Raw genomic sequence first — 18,879 nt, 5'->3', positions numbered from 1 at the left:
AAAGAATCTAGTAAATAAACACACCAAAACAAAGGCCATATAGTGAAAACACTATATTATGACATGCTTTTCCAAATCAAATATTAAAATTAATATTCCATTTTGAACATCTTAAATTCTACATGCATACTTCTGAATATCTAAACTACACATTAAACAGCTGAATACATTCTACTCGCACTTCAGATCTTGAAACACCAACAATCTATTATTATAGCTATTACTACAGGACAAATTTGGATAGAGGTCTTAGGTAATTTTTAAGCTCACTTTAAGAGCACCAATCATTAATCATTTTTGCATTTTATTCACAAACACTGATACAATTATTTATGTTAAAACAAATCTTTTCTTTAAAAGTTAATGTGTATTAAAGTAGTTTAACTGAGAGGGAAGGCTTTATTCCAGTCTGTTTGTTAAACAGACTGTTTCCACAATGTCTAAATCTACTTTCCAGTGATCTGTCCCATCATTGCTCCCAGACACTTTTTTGAGTTACCAGAATTATTTTTTCAAAGAAAGGAATAATCAAATTCCAGTCCATACATCTTATAAATATTTTACACCTAAACACACACGGCTTTACAGTTCATGCGATAGGCAGTGTCTAGAAAAACAGTTACTAAATCTCAAAACATTTAAATGTCTATTTAAACACAGTGTCTTCTAAAATTTGTTTTGTAAGAAAAGTAATCTGTAAACATCTTTACCTTTAGTTCATGCTTAGTCATTTGCTGTGGTCATTGTGGAAGAAGTGGGTATGACTTTACAACCATTTGTGAAGTGGTCCACCTTTGCAAAAATATTACATTCCATGGGTAAAGAACAAGTCTTAGAATTACCATGTGGTACAAATTTATGAAATCAATTTCTGTATTTAAAAACATAAAACAAAGACTACTAAACAGTCCAAAACTGTTGTAGCTGAATATTCTAAATACGAGCCAACTGTACTACACTAAAAATGTCCAAAAATAAGGCCTCTGAAATAAATATTTCCATTCTTTAAAAAAAGACATAATAAATGTACATCACATGGTCAGTGTACATATAAAAGCCATCATTTTAAACCATCCTGGATGACGTATCTGAAGTAAAATGACCTAGGTTTTGCTTCTGTCGTCGTCCTCTATTGTTTTTAGGGCATTTTCTGTTGAGTTAAAAAAAGAAAAAGAAAAATGTCATTTTGTTTAGGATATTCAAATGTTTCCAAAGTAATGCACATTTCACACATAAAAACGTATTCATGCCCTCCCACGGAAGGGAAGCAGGACGCTGGTTGGTACAAGACAAGGTGAGGACCCAACATGTCAGACTGCCATCTTCCCGATAAAGTGGGGAGGTGGAGGGGTAGATAAACGATGCAGGTCCGGACATGCGCAAAATTCATTTCCAGGGTCTCTATTGCTGACGTGCATCCCCAAGAGGAATCCCGCCCTTCCTCTGGCCGGGCAACCCCCTCCCCCACCCCACCAGAAACTGATAACATATATTTTCCCTGAAAGTAATTCAATTTTCCCTGAACACTGACACCCCCAAGATGATAAGAACAGCTTAGATGAAGGGAGAAATCAGGAAGAAATATGCTTATTTAACCTCCGATAGGAATACATAGGAAATGCCTAGAGATTTTAGGCAATGACTGCAAGTCGTTCCACCACCCTGCTTGGGCAAACCACAGAACCCAATAAAGTACAGCCATGCTGTGGGTAAGGGGAATTCCTGGACTCCGCTCTTATTTTACCATACGGGTTTCTCCATGTGGCATATATCTCATTGTGCTCTAACTGTGTTTGTGCCTGTCCACAGAACGCAAACATATGATGAGCTCTTATTGTGTCTGCACAAAGCACTGTGCTACACAATGTGGGATACAGGGACTGGGATGAGTTCTGGTAATGTTGAGCTTGAGCTCTGCTAAAAACGAGCTGTGCAACCTTCTTTTCCTATACGTACAATTTTAAGAGTTCGACTAACTTCTAAAATCTCTGCCAGCAAGGAATTTATTATCTAGCGCTGGCTGGGTGATTCAGTTGCTTGGAGCATTATCCTGCACACGAAAAGGTTGCAGGTTTGATGCCTCGTCAGGGCACACACCCAGGTTACAGGTTTGATTCCCGGTCAGGGCACATATGGGAGGCAAGCGATCTCTTCTCGCTCGCTCTCTCTCTCTCTCTCTCTCTCTCTCTCATCAATTAAAAAAACATGTCCTTGGATGAGGATACAAAAAAATTTTTAAGTAATTTATAATTGAATGGAAAGAAAGTCTTGCATAATGAGTACTCCAAAATTTCCATATTTTTAGTCAATTTCAAAGAGCAATGCATTGCCTTGTTTTAAAAGCCTTGGTGGTAACAATCCAATTTATATATTGTTTTTCACAAATGTTATCTCATGAATCTTCATAAAAACACTTTGAGATACTGCTGGAATCATTGCTATTTCCTACATGGGAAAACTGGTTGAGAAGTCAAGCGACCCCTCTTTTAATTGTCACTAATTCACTATGATCTGGAAAAGTTCCAATTCCCTGAGGCCATGGTTTTTCCATGTATAAATTAAGGGGGTTTGTCTAGGATGATGTCCAAGGTCCCTGCCAATCAGTCATTCTATGAGTCAAAAAACAAGAAAATAGATTCCAAGCATAAAAGAAAACAATGTTACTCATGCAGTCTTGATGAGTGGGTCAGCGGGAATATCCTTTTAAAGGAAGATTCCTTGCATGTATCAGCCACCATGGGATAAGTGAACAGCTGCCCATAATGGACGGCGTGGGAGAGGCAGTCCCTAAAAATTCAAAGGAGACAAGTCCAAGTAATTATATATATGGCTAATATGCAAAGTGTCCCCTCGCGAGTTTGACCAGGAGTTCAATCGCTTGCTATGATGTGTGTTGACCACCAGGGAGTGCTGTGGACCATGGCAGGCATCCAGCAGCAGCAGGGTGCTGAGAGAGCAAGGGAAGGCAGAGGCAGGGAGATGGGGAAGGGGGGAACCTGATTGTCCCTGATCGCCGGCCAGGCCTAGGGACCCTACCCATGCACAAATTTTGTGCACCGGGCCTCTAGTTATAATTATAATATTCTAAATCCAAGACAGCAAGACATTCTAGGAGAGAAAATACCACAATAAAAAGACAGGCCTCAAGGACAGACTTATAATAAATCAACAAGATGACCCTTTGGTCATGGAGACCCGTGGGTGGTAAAGATACGGAAACACAGTTAAAAATATACTGTGAGGGCAGCAAATGGGTCTGTGGTATAAACTGGAGGGTATTAACTTGAAAACGACAAGCCAGATAATTTAATATAGTAGCTGAGGATCACAGCACACGGAGAATAGACGCACAGAGCTGGATAAAAGGCTGAATTGGCATTTGTACACAGGCTTAATGTCCTCTCCGATCTTGGGTAAGATACTTCCCATCCCAGGCTGCAGTTTCCTCATTTCTCTAGAACGAAGGGGTTGAACTAAAGTTGCTTCCTGCTGACTCTGACATCCTTTGATCTTCTTCAAGATGGCCCTGTCACTGGGCTTCAAAATCTTCCCTTACCTCTACCTTAATTATTTCTTTCACCTTCCAAATCATTTACTACTCCCATCAGTCCTTTACTCTAATAATGTCCTAAATGGTCATCCCTGACCTCACATTTTCTCTCCTCCACTGAATTTTGCAGATGACATTCAAATTAATGCTCTGAAGGAAAAAAAAAGGTTTTATACCAAATCCCCCCCCAACCCCTTTCAAAACCCTGAAAATGAAGTTGGAACCTTGCTCCCATGATGTTCACACTTAGCAAATATGATTCCCCAAGATGGTTCAGTGGAAAGAGGAATGGTTTGGGACCTGGGCAGCCCTCCATCCAGTCCAGGCCCTTCCACTTACTAGTTTGGGTGACCACAGACGAATGCCTTAACCTCTGAGAGCCTATTTTAAGTGGCCACAGGCAGGCCTGCTGTTGCATGTCTTTTTTTTTTTTTCTTCCTATCTTCTCTCTCTGCAGTCATTACTTTTTATATCATTATGTCCCTACTTTCATCTACTGCCCAATTTTATACTCAGTCGTCTTGCCAAAGGGCAGATCATCTGTTCTACAGAATAAAATCCACTGACTTTAGTGCCTGAATTTCATGAAAAATATCTATTACTCAGAGAACACTTTTTTTATTATCATTTCTAGATTTATCATTCCAGCTCCAGATGGCTGAGACTACTGAAGGTCTGGCTGCCATCCAGACCTTGGGTAGAGTCATAAATCCTCTCTGGCCTGCCAATCTCTGCACTTGATGTGCTCCACTCCCCTGCCCAGAATAAGGCAGAAAAGTATACAGATGATGTTTATGAAACTTCTGAACCAAATGTTAAAGGAGGTAAGGAAGAGGCAAGCAAGACAAGACACGAGCCTGGGAAACATACAGACAATATGAACCTGATTGGCTTTGACTTGATTCTCAAGTCCAGGTCAGTTCTGACTCAGATATTTCAGCTCAGCGTGGGAAACGCCCATTTTGTGCTAACTGCAGTCCAAGTAGTCCTTTAATGTGCAGCTTAGTTATGATAAGTTCCAATGGTTTTAGTTGTACTACAGAATTTTAAAGTTTAGTAGTCATGACTGTTTTCCAGAAAATGAAGTAGTGTTAAGATAATGATATAAGAAGAAAAGCAGTTTTCTTTAGCCTCTGGTTTCTTCCTTTCTTGTTATAGTCCCTATGAATAACGGATATTCTTAGGACATAAAACACCTTGCGGGTCAGCAGGGCTTGAACACTTTCGGCATGGCTCTTCTGTGCGTGTGCGGACCATTCCAAAGAGGCTGCTCCCACCGTTACTGTCCCCAAGTGCAGTGCTTAGAACCGACACACCGTTCTAAGGTCCCTAAATTCCTTTATGCCATTGAATATCCTCATGCTCCCTCTACCTGCAGCTCAGATAGACACAAAACCCTGAGAATGAGTTTCTGCCCATCTTCTAAAGAGGCAAGACAGGGAGAGGTCAGACCCACATGGGACCCTAGGATTTTTTCCTAATAGACTGGTGGACTTAAAAGCCCCTATCATTTAGAGTGAGCTTCAAGGTTCTCCTTTAATTTAACAGCTACCCACCTCTAATTCTAAGTTGTTATCTCTTAGGTCATCACCTACCTTGTTATGCACATGACAATAGCTACTATAATGGCGATCTGCACAGCTCCGATAATTGCTGCGATGAGAACATGAGTGAGCTTTTGCCTGCTTGGCACTACGTAGAGAATACTAAAGTCCGTCTTTTCACAGTGCTGTCCAGTGTAACCAGATTCACACCTGAAAAGGCAGGAGGGAAGGAATTTCTATGAGAATTACAAATTTCAATAGTTTTAGGTTTTAAAATTAAAAGGTACATAAATGATATATTTTAACAGGCATAGAAAATCAGGCACCCTCCCACCACCTAAAAAAAAAAGCCATTTGTGGATTTCCTTACACTCTTTTTAATATATCTATTTTACATGGTGCTTCCCCCCCATCATTATATCACATTAATTTTTAAAGTTGCTAGTCTTTATTACCTTCATTCAAAAATAGATAAATAATATTTCATTCAGTGACTATAACAGAGCTAACTTTATCTATTTCTTATCCTAAGACATATCAGTTATTTTCCATTTTTCACAATTATAAATTAGGTATAGTGAACATCTTGGTTGAATGTACACTTTTGTATATTAGTGTTATTCCTTAGGCTAGATACTTAGAAATGGTATTATTGAATAAATAGGTATAAACATTTACAGTTCCTTGAACATAGCACCGAATTATAGTCGAGACACTTTTCAGTGTACATAATATCATCATTTAAGATGCAAGCAGGAGATAAGTTATTAATAACAGAAATGAAGACAAGCAGTCGAGTAGTTGCTAATCTTAGAAATTATCTAATTCCAAGTAAAAGTAAATAAAAAGGCAACAATATCATGATGACAATCATATGACAGGAGGAAACATTTAAGATAGTTAACAGAAAATTTACAATGTTAGCTAACAGAAGTAAAATGCATGAATTAGGCAGCCTTCAGTTGGAAATGATTAATAAAACATCTGGAGTGTATCGACAGTGTATTTATTCATGTCCCACACTTCATTACAAAAAATAAAAAGCTTTTTTAATAAAGCATTTATAACAACAACAAAGAATCCTGGGGACAGGGATAAAACAGGGGTGATGTGAGTCCACCCATCCCAACCCTGAGGTTCCTGCCAGAAGGTGTCACATTGGGCTCTGAGCTTCCTAGCAGACCAAAAAAAAAAAAAAGGAACGTAGTAAGGTAGATATATAGACTATGGGATAGAATTGAGGGCCCAGAAATGCACCCATACTTCTATGGTCAACTGATGCCTGACAACGGTGCTAAGACAATTCAATGGGGAAAGAACAGTCTGTTCAACAAATGATGCTGGGACAACTGGACGACCACATACAAATAAATGAAGTTGGACCTCTTCTTCACAACATACACAAAAATTAACTCAAAATGGATCATAAATCTAAAACTAAGAGCTAAAACTATAACACTCAGGGGGAAAAAAGAAGTAAATCTTCATACCTTTAGATTAGGCAATGATTTCTTAGATATGACACCAACAGCACAAGCATCAACAACAACAACAAAAATGTTAAATTGAACTACATGAAAATTAAAATCTTCTGTGCATAAGGACACTATCAAGAAAGTGAAAAGATAGCCTGCAGAATGGGAGAAAATTTTTGCAAATTATATATCTGATAAGATACTTACATCTAGAACATATAAAAAACTATAACAACTCCTTAACAAAAAATTGCAAAATGGGCAAAAGATCTGAACGGACATTTCTTCAAATAAGATATACAAATGGGAAATAAACACATAAAAAGATAGTAACACCATTAGCCTTCAGAAAAATGTAAGTCAAAACCACAATAAGATACCATTTCATATCATTAGAATGGCCAGGATAAAAAAATTCAGATACTAACAAATGTTGGCGAGGATACTAACGAGAATGTAAAATAGTACAGCCCCTTTTGAAAATGGTCTAAAATTTCCTCAAAAAGTTATAAACAGAGTTACCATTTGGCTCAGCAATTTCACTCAGCATTTGCCTGGTATATATCCATATAAAACCTGCAAACAATTATTCAGGGCAGCATTATTCATAATAGCCAAAAAGTGGAAACAATCCAAATATTCATCAATCAGTAAGTGGATTAAAAAATGTGGTGTTATCCATTCAATGGAATTCATTCAGCCATAAAAAGGAACAAAGTACTGACACATGCTACAACATGGATGAACCTTAAAAACATGATGCTAAGTGAAAGAAGCCAGTCACAGAAAACCACATATCATATGAGTCCACTTAAATGAAATGTCCAGACTAGGTAAATCTAAAGAGACAAATAGATTAGTGGTTGCCTAAGGCTGAGGAGGATGGGAAACTTGGGAGTAATAGCTAAAGGGTATGGAGTTTCTTCCTGGGGTGATGAAATGTTCTAAAATTCATTGTGCTGATTTCAACACTCTGCAAATATACTAAAAAACCATTGACTTGTTCACAAAAATGAAACAAAAGAAAGTGGTAAGACTCTTTAGAGGAGAAAACCAAGATGGCAGCATAGGTAAACACCTAAACTGCTGCCTTGCACAACAATTTCAAAACTACAACTAAAAGACAAAACGGACATCATCCAGAACCACAGGAAGGCTGGCTGAGTGGAAATTCTACAACTAGAAGGAAAGAGAGGGGCACACTGAGACTCAGAGGAGCTGCAGGAGGCAGAGGTACTGAGGCGTGCACGCGGAGAGGGCAGGCAATTGAGTACGAGGCTGGCTTTCTCAAGCAGGAGGGAGACAAAAGCTCCTGACTGCACTGAACTCCAGTTCCAGGCGAGACTCTGGGGACCCAGACTCATTTGGGGAGAAACTGGACTGTCTGGCAGCAGGCGAAACTCGAGGGCGGCTTTCTCTCAGAGGTGCTTGCAGCGATTACCACGGGACACTGAGACACAGGGGCCTCTTAGAGCAGGGCTGACAGGAAACCAATGCTGTCTGCTCCACCCTGAAACTCCGCCCCATCCAAGCTGAGCACAGAGGCTTTTGCAAGTTTTGTCTCATAAGGGTGTCTCCAGCACAGAAGTTCTCCCAGCATAGACAAAGCTGATCCTCACAGCCAATTGGCCTGAAGGTCAATTCCTCCCAGTGATACCAACAACAATCAAGGCTTAACTACAACAAGACAGTGCACACAGCCCACAAAGGGGTGCACCAAGAGTGTCCACCTCAGGTAACTGGGGAGGCTGAGTCACTGGGCCATATAGGACACCTAGCACACAAAGGCACTCTATCAACTCAGGGAAGCAATGAAAATGCGGAGACAAAGAAACAGATCACAAATGAAAGAAATGGAGGAAAGCAAATGACTGGATATAGAGTTCAAAACCACGGTTATAAGGTTTTTCAAGAATTTCCTAGAAAAGGCCGATAAATTTAGCCAGACCCTTGAGGATATGAAAAAGGACCAACTAGAAACTAAACATACACTGACTGAAATAAAAAATATTATACAGAGATCTAACAGCAGACTAGAGGAATGCAAGAATCAAGTCAAAGATTTGAAATACAAAGAAGCAAAAAACACTCAATCGGAAAAGCAAAAAGAAAAAAAAATCCAAAAAGTTAAAGATAGTGTAAGGAGCCTCTGGGACAACTTCAAGCGTACCAACATCAGAATTATGGGGGTGCCAGAAGAAGAGAGAGAGCAAGATACTAAAAACCTATTTGAAGAAATAATGACCGAAAACTTCCCCCACCTGGTGAAAGAAAGAGACTTACAAGTCCAGGAAGTGCAGAGAACCCTAAACAAAAGGAATCCAAAGAGGACCACACCAAGACACATCATAATTAAAATGCCAAGAGCAAAAGACAAAGAGAGAATATTAAAAGCAGCAAGAGAAAAACAGTTAGTTACCTACAAGGGAGCACCCATACAACTGTCAGCTGATTTCTCAACAGAAACTATGCAGGCCAGACGGGAGTGGCAAGAAATTTTCAAAGTGATGAATAGCAAGAACCTACAACCAAGATTACTCTACCCAGCAAAGCTATCATTCTGAATTGAAGGGCAGATAAAGAGCTTCACAGATAAGAAAAAGCTAAAGGAGTTCATCACCACCAAACCAGTATTATATGAAATGCTGAAAGGTATTCTTTTAAGAAAAGGAAGAAGATAAAAATTATGAACAACAAATACATATCTATCAACAAGTGAACCTAAAAATCAAGTAAATAAAAAAATCTGATGAACAGAATAAACTGGTGAATATAATAGAATCAGGGGCATATAAAGGGAGTGGACTGACAATTCTCGGGGGGGGAGAGCGGTGTGGGGGGGTGCGGGAAGAGACTGGACAAAAATCGTACCCCTACAAATGAGGACAGTGGGGGAAGGGGTTAAAGCAGAGGGTAGGGTGGGAACTGGGTAGAGGAAAGCTATGGGGGGGAAAGAGGAACAACTGTAATAATCTGAACAATAAAGATTTATTAAATTAAAAAGAAAAAAAAAAGAAAGTGGTAAGATCACTGACACAGAACACAACCTCCACAAAATAAAATCAAAGCAGCTGTTCAAAAGAACCACAGTTGCTATTGTTACTAAATTCAAGGGAACTTTATCTCACTGGTCCTCATTAAGAGAGGGGCAACCCTCTAGTACAGAGGACACCATCCTCAGCAATGCAGCTGCAATAAATTCAATAATATGAGCAAGTCCCTTAGGAGTTTTTAAATAATCTTTCATGGTAAGCTAATGGCCAGAAGTCAAAGCTCAGTAAAATAAAAAGTTCCACAGGGAGCTATAACACCGTCCTAGATATGCAGCACTCTTGACAGTTAAGCTTAATCCAAAGATTAAAATCAGAAAATAAAAAAGAATGTATATGCCATTTATTGTTCAGGCAATTCTCCCTGGATACTATTTTCTGCAACTCACTTTGAGTTATACTCTCAGAATACCTTGAGTATTAACTTCTAGGTGATTACTTCTTCATCTTATATTCATTCAAGGTAGATTCAGGCTATGCTGCCTTCACCCCACATCCCCTCCACAGTAATCCCATTCACTCCCATGGCCTCAAGTGCTGATTCATTCAATTAACATGTTTACTGAGCACCTGACATGTAGCAGGTACTGTAACGGGCATCTGGGAAACATCAATGAGCAAAAGAAATAAAGATCCCTGGCCTGGTTACCCTCTAGCTGGGGAAGGGAGGGTCAATAAACATAATAAGTAAATTAAATGGTTATTTTAGAAGGTGATATGTATTACAGTAAGGTTTTGTTTGTTTGTTCTGTTTCGTTTTTGAAAGCAGGAGGACAGGAGGAAAATGAAAGAGTCAGGAGAAAGGACCTAGAGGGGTACAGAAACCAAGAGACCTGATTTCAAGTGGCCCCTTTTCCTTCTTAGAAAGAGTCACTGGCTTGGAGACGGACAGAACAAAGGAAAAGTACACTATTTCTCCATGTTTTGATGTTTTTACAAAGAAAAGAACAAAGGATTCTGGTGAAACTTCAGGAGGCAGGAGGGAGCAGAATAACCCATCTCCCCGCATCTATGGAAACAGCGCCTGGCTAACTGGACCAACCGGAGGGAGGGGATGAGCTCCAGACAGCAGCAATAAGAAGGGCTATTGGCAGACAGAACAGCAAAAAGCACTACCATAGGTTGAATATCAGAAAATCAGAGCTCTAATTTTGTCCCAACTCTATTTGTAACTTGCTGCTAACTGTGAACAAGTCACATAATCTCTCTGGAATCAGACAGGTTTGCACCCTTTCCGTTTCCATCTCTCCCATCACACCTGGTTCTACATCCTCATCCCCTTATTTTTAGACATCTATTTTAGCACATATTCTGAGTTACATGTTCTCTGTTCTTCACACATTCCTCAGTCCCTCAACCACCTCATGACAGATTGCCTAACAACCAAATAGTGTTGAAGTACGGCATACTTATTTTTATATGAAAATATATAACATTATATTCAAAAGGTTAAATCTCAAAATCCTAATACAACACGGTTTTGCATATTATCTGCCAACTTTTTTTTGAAATGACGCTTTTTAAAATATCTCCACTGCAAGTAAACAGTATTTTTTGGTAATAGCTCATCCACATTTCATTGCCTTGTATAGAGCAGTGACCACCGACGGGAAAAAATGTCTCATCTCTGACCTGGAGGTACCGACTTACCTACAAGAAGCCTTCTGAGTAGCATAGATGAATTCACACTTTCCATGGATGCAGTAACCATTGAGGTTTTCAGGGCAAGGCATGTGGTTTCCAATATAAACATCCTCTCTTTGATCACTAGCATCTTAAAAGAGCATAAACCAAGTCAATAAATAATGAAAAGCAAATTGAGAAATATGGACTTTTCAAGGGTTCTGAGACAATAAGTAAATTCACCCCTTGCTGGGTAATTTGAAAAGGAAATTTATCAAGTATCGGGATGGATAAGAATCAAGGTCACATAATGCCAGAAACACAGCAGGTAGACTGGTTAGACTCAAAGCATTTGAAAGTATTTGCAGGATGTGACCACTATGAGCTCCTGTTATTTAAAAACAATTTGCCAAAAAAAAACACACAAAAACACAACTAAACATCTTTGTTAAAGACATAAATGTGACTTCTATGAGAAAGCTCTTCTCTGTGACAGAGAGATGCTGTATATACCATTGGCTTTTGGAGAATGAACTTATTCTAATCATTTACCTGGGGGCTATGAAACTGAGGCCAAGGAATGGCAGAAAGTTATGGGATTCTGAAATTTTAAGGTTAAAGGTTTATTTTTGGAATAAACACTAACAAGCATACTGATTTTTTCCCAAATGAAAATAGTTTTGCTATTCTTTTTATACAGCATTTTTAGTATATGTTAATGTAAAAAATTTCAAATAATATAGAGGACAAAAGATATTTAATCACCTGAGATGCCCCTATCCACAGAAAACTATTGTAAACATGCTGATGAACAGCTGTTCAGACTTAGGTATACTGATTTGAACTAAACTGAGCTGAAGTGAAGAAAATGGAAGTGTGCTGAGTAAGTCCACTGTCAGAAATGGGAAAAGGGTCAGGAAGGAAAAACAGAAAGAGGCAGGACAGATGAAGACAGAGGGACCCAGTCTTCAAGATCAATCATATTCATTCATTCATAGTTTCTAACCATCCCTCTCTCTCTCTTTTTTTAACCAGGAAACGACACCTTTAATTTTCAGTGAACTGCTACATCATGGGGAGTTTTTTGGGTTTTTTATCTGAAGTTTTACATATGTCTCCTTCCCCCCCCCCCCCCCGCCCCCGCCATTCCCACCCCCGAGGGCAAGCCCCTACACCCCAGTGTCTGTGTCCCTTGGTTATGCTAATATGCATGCATACAAGTCCTTTGGTTGACCTCCCCTGCCATTTGTCTCTGGATCTATTTTTGTTCATCAGTTTATGTTGATCATTATATCCCACATATGAGTGAGATCATGTGATATTTATCTTTCTCCGACTGGCTTATCTCACTTAGCAGAATCTATCCCCCCTCCCCCTCTCTCTCTCTCATATACTTACATACACATACTCATTCACAAAGCCACACATTTTGGAATGGATTTTTGTACTTTTTTTCTGGCACATTAATCCTCAACTCTATGGACCCAGAGTTCCCCAATGTGTACAGGCCTGTCAATTTCCTATTTCCTGCTGTTTCTTTTGACAGTTCCAGCTTATAGATGCTGTTTTTTATTAGCTGTGTGACCTTGAGCATACTGCTCTCTCTAAGCTTGACATTGCATAGCTGCAAAATCAGAATCATAATAGGGCCTATACATCATGTGGTTTCAAGGACTACATGAGATAATTACTGCATGTACAAGACTCTAAAACAACCAGCTAGCACCCCATGTAACAGCAAAGGCTTATCTCCCCCAAATACAAATAAAGGTGCTAATATAATTTGAAGAATGTTAATGGGAACAAAAAGAAGGAGTAAAATAGGAGGCTGTGTGTGTGTGTGTGTGTGTGTGTATGAAAAGGGGAAGAGCAAGAAAGAAGTGGGAATAGAGGTGCCAACTACAGAAAAAACTGAGAACTGAAAATGTAGATTTTTCTGAAGATCAAAATCTATACTAATAAAAGGGTAATATGCTAATTAGACCGGGTCTACTGGCCATCTTCCGGACATCCAACTTCCTTCGGACAAAACCATGGTGTTGGGGGCCGAGGCAGAGGCAGTTAGGGGTGATTAGGCTGGCAGGGGAGAGCAGTTAGGGGTGAGATCAGGCTGGCAGAGGGTTAGGGGTGATCAGGCTAGCAGGTGAGGGCAGTTGGGGGCAACTAGGCCAGCAGGGGAGGGCCGTTGGGTGTGACTAGGCCAGCAGGGGAGGGCCGTTGGGAGCGACCAGGCCGGCAGGGGAGGGCAGTTGGGGGCAGTAGGCAGGCAGGCAGGTGAGTGGTTAGGAGCCAGTGGTCCTGGATTGCGAGAGGGATGTCTGACTGCCAGTTTAGGCCCGATCCCAGCAGTCAGACATCCCCTGAGGGGTCCCGGATTGGATAGGGTGCAGGCCGGGCTAAGGGACACACTGCCGCCCGCCCCCCACCCTCCCCCGTGCACGAATTTTGTGCACTGGGCCTCTAGTTTACATATAAAAGGAGAAACTTTTAATGATGATCAAGCTCAATGATAGGATAACTAAAACAGAGAGGTTATGTCATCCCTAACAAGACCAAATTGATGCCTTTTAACCTCAAAATTCATGTATTTACATTGTACTAAATTATGCCTAGAAAAAGAACTACACTAGAATTTAAGAAGCCCAGCATATAAATTCTCAATTTTAAGGACATCTCTGCTGTTTTGTGACTTTGGTCTCACTTTCTCTAACAGAGTTAAATGAGATCAGCATTGTCCAACAGGAGTGGAATACAAGACATATGTAATTTTTATTTCCTTAGTAGCCATATTTTTAGAAAGTAAAAACAGGTAAATTAATTTTAATCATATATTTTATTTAACCCAATATATCAAATAAACATCATTTCAACCAATAATCAACATTTATTGTAAAACTGGTATTTTCCACTCTTTTTTCTTAAATTAATCTTCAAAATCCAGTAAGCCCTTTGCACTCACAACACACCTCAATTCCCACCAGCCATCTTTCAAGCGCTCAGTAGCCACATGTGGCCAGTAGCTACCAGGCTGGACAGCAAAGAATAGATGACTTATTCATTTTTCATTTATTGATCATGTTCCACATGTCAGGCACTCCGCTAGGCATCCTATCTAATAAAAGAGTAATATGCAAATTGACCATCATTCCAATGCACAAGATGGCCACCCCCATGTGGTCAAAGATGACCACCACCATGTGGACACAAGATGGCCGCCACAAGATGGCCAGCGGGGGGGGCAATTGGGAGGAACCAGGCCTGCAAGGGAGGGCAGTTGTGAGCAATCAGGCCAGCAGAAGAGGGCAGTTGGAGGTGACCAGGCCATCAGGGGCGGGCAGGTAGGGGTGACCAGGCCAGCAGGGGAGGGCGGTTAGGGGAAATTGGGCCAGCAGGGGAGCAGTTAGGTGTCGATCAGGCTTGCAGGGGAGTGGTTAGGGGTAATCAGGCTGGCAGGCAGAAGCGGTTAGGGGCAATCAGGCAGGCAGGCAGGCAAGCGATTGGGAGTCAGCAGTCCTGGATTGTGAGAGGGATGGCCGACTGCCCGTTTAGGCCCGATCCCACTGGTATTGGACCTAAACGGGTAGTCAGACATCACTCGAGGGGTCCCAGATTGGAGAGGGTGCAGGCTGGGCTGAGGGACACTCCCCCCCGCCAACCCCCCCCCCCCGTGCATGAATTTCATGCACCTGGCCTCTAGTGGGAGATAAAAAAATAATTAATACATATCTGGTCCTCAAAGGGCTCATAAGGTCTCCTCCAGCTCCCAAAACGGTCATTCTGCTGTGATGAAAGAAATCAAGCCCTTCTGCAGGCTGCTGAAATCCTGAGCATCCACTCGTCTACTACAATACTCATGATATTGTTGTATAACTATTTGGGGTTTTTAAATCAATCGCTACCATGAGACTGTGAGAGCCTTTGAGAACCTAGACGCTGGTGTTACTCATTTCTGTATAACTCTTTAACACTTGGAAGGTAGTACTTTTCTTGCTCTGGTTTAAAACTAAAAGTGCTATTATACGTTTGAATCAAGCCGTAAGTGGCGTAAGGGAACAAGCACTGTCTCCCATAGCCCTTATCACCCCGCACCTCTCAGAACATGGTACCTTCCTGGTATCACACACAAGGAAGTATGTAATGGGACCATAGAGACTGAGGTTATGCACCAACCTATAATAATAATAAAGTCCTATAAGGTGTATAACAATAGGACTGGATAGCCTTATGAGACTGATAATGTGCTAATCTACCATAAGAAAGTCCTATAAACAGAAAATTTCAAGAATAATGCGGAGCTGAAAGCTAGCAGGATTCAGCTATGAAAGCAATGAGAAAAGGTTAACTAATTTAAGAACAGGGTTTTGAGAAATTAATAGACAAAGTATGGCCCCAACAGCATTTACTGAATGAATTAGTAAAAGAATGTGGCATCAAGCTCTAGACAAAGCGAAGCTGTATAAAACATGAACATGTCTAATAAAACTTTGAAGCCTGTGGCTATCACAGAATCCAAATGTGGCATTCTGCTCAGTACCAGTGCTATTCATTCCATTCTATTTACATTCTATTTCTGTGCACAGCCATATGCTCAGCTAAGCCACACAAGATATTTATTGGAAGCATACATGGTCCCAGTCCCGAAAAAAGTTTATAATCATTTCGGAAATCAACACATACACACAAAAAGCTGAACAAGCCCCAGCCGGTTTTGCTCAGTGGATAGAGCATTGGCCCGTGGAATGAAGGGTCCTGGGTTTAATTCCAGTCAAGGGCACGAACATCAATTGCAGCTCAATCCCTGGCCCTGGTCGGGGTGTGTGCAGGAGGCAACCAATTGATGTCTCTCTCTCACATCAATGTTTCTCTCTCTCCCTTCCACTCTCTAAAAATCAGTGGAAAAATATCCTTGGGTGAGGATTAACAAACAAACAAAAAGCTGAAAATACAAGGGAAGAAGGAAGAAAAGTGTGGCTCAGTAACTGAAAAAGCATTGGTACTTAGATATGAAAATGATGTATTATTAAGTGACTCTTGCAAGTTAAGAATTACAGGAGGCCAAGGTAGGGATGAGGGAAGTCTAGGAGAGCTAGAGACCTTGATCTAGGAGTCAGTCCAAGAGTGGACTTATAGAGGAATGGTGGAAACCAAAAGGAAGGTAGGACACAATTCTCAAGAACAAGTAATAGATGAACCTACTAAGATCTGTACATTCACACTGGGGAAGGGTATAAGGCAAAGTTGGAAAAATAAGGTGAAGTCAAATTATGGAAAAACATGAACTACAAGTGAGAAATGTTTTCTTGATCGTATGAAGAACAACACGATGAAAGCCGTGGTTACCTAGGGCTGGCGGTTAAGGGGGATGGAGAGTAACTGCTAATGGGTGTGAGTTGTTTTCCTGGGGGGTAATGAAAATGTTCTAAAATTAGATTATGTGAATGCTTGTACAACTCTGTAAATATAACAAGAACACAATGAACTGCACATTTTAAACAAGTGAACTTAATAGTATGTAAAGACTCAAAAAGCTCTGGGGAAAAAATAATTGGATACCAGCCTGGAAGATAAAGGGCAAGAGAACTAGGAAGACCAATTAGGAGGTCACTACATAACCCAAACTTGTGACAATGAAAAAGCTAAGCTAGAGCTTAGCAGTCGGAATAGATACTAGAGATGCGGAAAAACAGATATGGCTTGAAGTTGCTTTGGAAAGTAAATGAGCTAAAAAACTCAGATCTGGAATGGTCCCTGGTCTGATGAAGGAATCCCTTTAGTTAATAACCCTGAAAGCCTGTTTTTACCTGAATACTTCCAGAGGTTAGAAACTCAACTTGATACAGTTAATTTCAATATTACCATATTTTCTTATGTTAAATAAAATCTCTCTTCCTTGAACTTTGTGTAGATTTCCGCCATGTCTATTCACCCACTAACTCATTGCCCACCAACTATTTTTCTTAAGGTCAAACTTCCCCAGTCCAATCCTTTAGATAGTTTGATACAACCATCTCTAAGCGTGGTGCCCAGCCCTGGCCGGGGTGGCTCAGTTGGTTGGAACATCATCCTGTACACCAAAAGATCGTGTGTTTGATTCCTGGTCAGGGCAATGCCCAGGTTGTGGGTTCGATCCCCAGTCGGGGTATGTGCAGGAAGTAACCGGTCAATGTGTTTCTTTCTCTCTCTCTCTCTCTCTCTCTCTCTCTCTCTCTCTCTCTCTCTCTCTCTCTCTCTCTCTTCCTCTCTCTCCTGTCTCTCTCCTCACCCCTCCCTTTCTCTCTCTCTCAAATCAATAAAAATATATCCTTGGGTGAAGATTAGAAAAAAAAAAATTTTAAGAAAGACCAAGGCTAGAGAACAAATTTTGCCAAGATGATAGCTGATGGTAGATTACCTATTTGGAAGGAAATTAAGAAAGAAAGCAAGGGGAGCAGAATAGAATTCTGGAATAGCTGTGATAGAAGATAAAGAATGCCAGGGTTTAGGGTCAGAGAGTCCTTGCTCTGTCATTCTACACAAGCCACAAAATCTCACAGATTCAGCTTTTTCATCTACAAAATGAGGAAAACATGATGTAATGAGGATTAAATAATAACACAAATATGTGAAAGCACTTGGCACATAGTAGGGTATTCAACTGACAATTGCTGAATGGTGAATGCCCTACGGATGTTTCTCATGAATCATTAAACATGCTATAGATAGGAAGACCTTTGAGCACAGTCAGGCTACCAACAAGGAAAGCAAAAGTATTAACAATTCCCATAATAACATCAATAATAAATTCAGTGATGTGGCATTTAATATTCAGAGAAATCCTAGGTGGTAGATATTAATACCACTGTATAGATGTGATGATTGAGGTGCCGAGAAATCAGGCCACACAGCCTTTAAGTGCGAACCAAATCTGACCCGTGAGCACAAGTGCTTTTCCGTAACACTATAATGTCACCAAGCTACCCTGGGAGGTGTGTAGGGAATGGACAAATGCGGCATGTCCAAGCACCTGCTCTCTAGGCCAAGTAAATTAATAACTTCAAAAAGGAAAATTTAAAAAGGCTGTAAAGATGCCATAAAGCAGGGGCAGAAGCAGAGCCTCGCACAGCAAGAACGAGGCAGAGAATGGTCCTGTCTAAACAATGTCCTCAGGCAACTGGTGATAGGCAGGCTCCAGGAATCACAGCTGCAGCCACTGGTGTCTGAACAATGTTTTGTGTGTCTGCACCACACAAAGTGTTACTTGGTCACCCTGCGGCTCCTCCCACCCAGAAACAATCCACCACCAGCAGCAGTGTTTTCAAACACAAAGGAGAGTATGGTGCTAAGGGACCATGATGTAAGAAAACCCAGCGCCACATGGCTTATCTGCAAAGGCATGTCCCACTGGCAATCCGTCCTGGCCCATCAATAAACAACCCAAACAAAGCACAAGGAGTTGTATTAACAACCAAGACATGCATTTTGAAGGTCAACTGCTGAAGCCACAACTACATCAATACTGTATCAGTAAGTCCAGGGCTCATAATTTCTACAAATCCTCAATTAAAAGATACAATATACCCTTTTTTTCTTCCCCTATACTACCTTGCACCTCAAGCTTCATCACTAACATATCTCTCTATATATCCTTCCCTAACCCC

The 18,879-nt window shown here is 40.6% G+C and overlaps 1 protein-coding gene across 1 annotated transcript in view; it reads right to left on the bottom strand.

Moving 5' to 3' along the window:
* Positions 1 to 38: 38 nt before the first annotated feature.
* TMEFF1 (transmembrane protein with EGF like and two follistatin like domains 1) overlaps positions 39 to 18,879 on the bottom strand; it is a 78,443-nt gene continuing 59,602 nt past the window's right edge. The window contains exons 8-10 of the mRNA XM_080668072.1: positions 11,270 to 11,393; positions 5,146 to 5,304; positions 39 to 1,150 (exon numbers count right to left, since the gene is read on the bottom strand). Coding sequence (XP_080524198.1) covers positions 1,066 to 1,150; positions 5,146 to 5,304; positions 11,270 to 11,393 — 368 coding nt within the window. The 3' untranslated portion in view covers positions 39 to 1,065. The remainder of the gene's footprint in view (positions 1,151 to 5,145; positions 5,305 to 11,269; positions 11,394 to 18,879) is intronic.

This window comes from Plecotus auritus (genome assembly GCF_963455305.1).
Source record: "Plecotus auritus genome assembly, chromosome: 5".
Classification (NCBI taxonomy): Eukaryota; Metazoa; Chordata; class Mammalia; order Chiroptera; family Vespertilionidae; genus Plecotus; species Plecotus auritus.
Note: the sequence above shows the minus strand (reverse complement) of the source record. Positions and strands in the feature narration are given on the sequence as shown.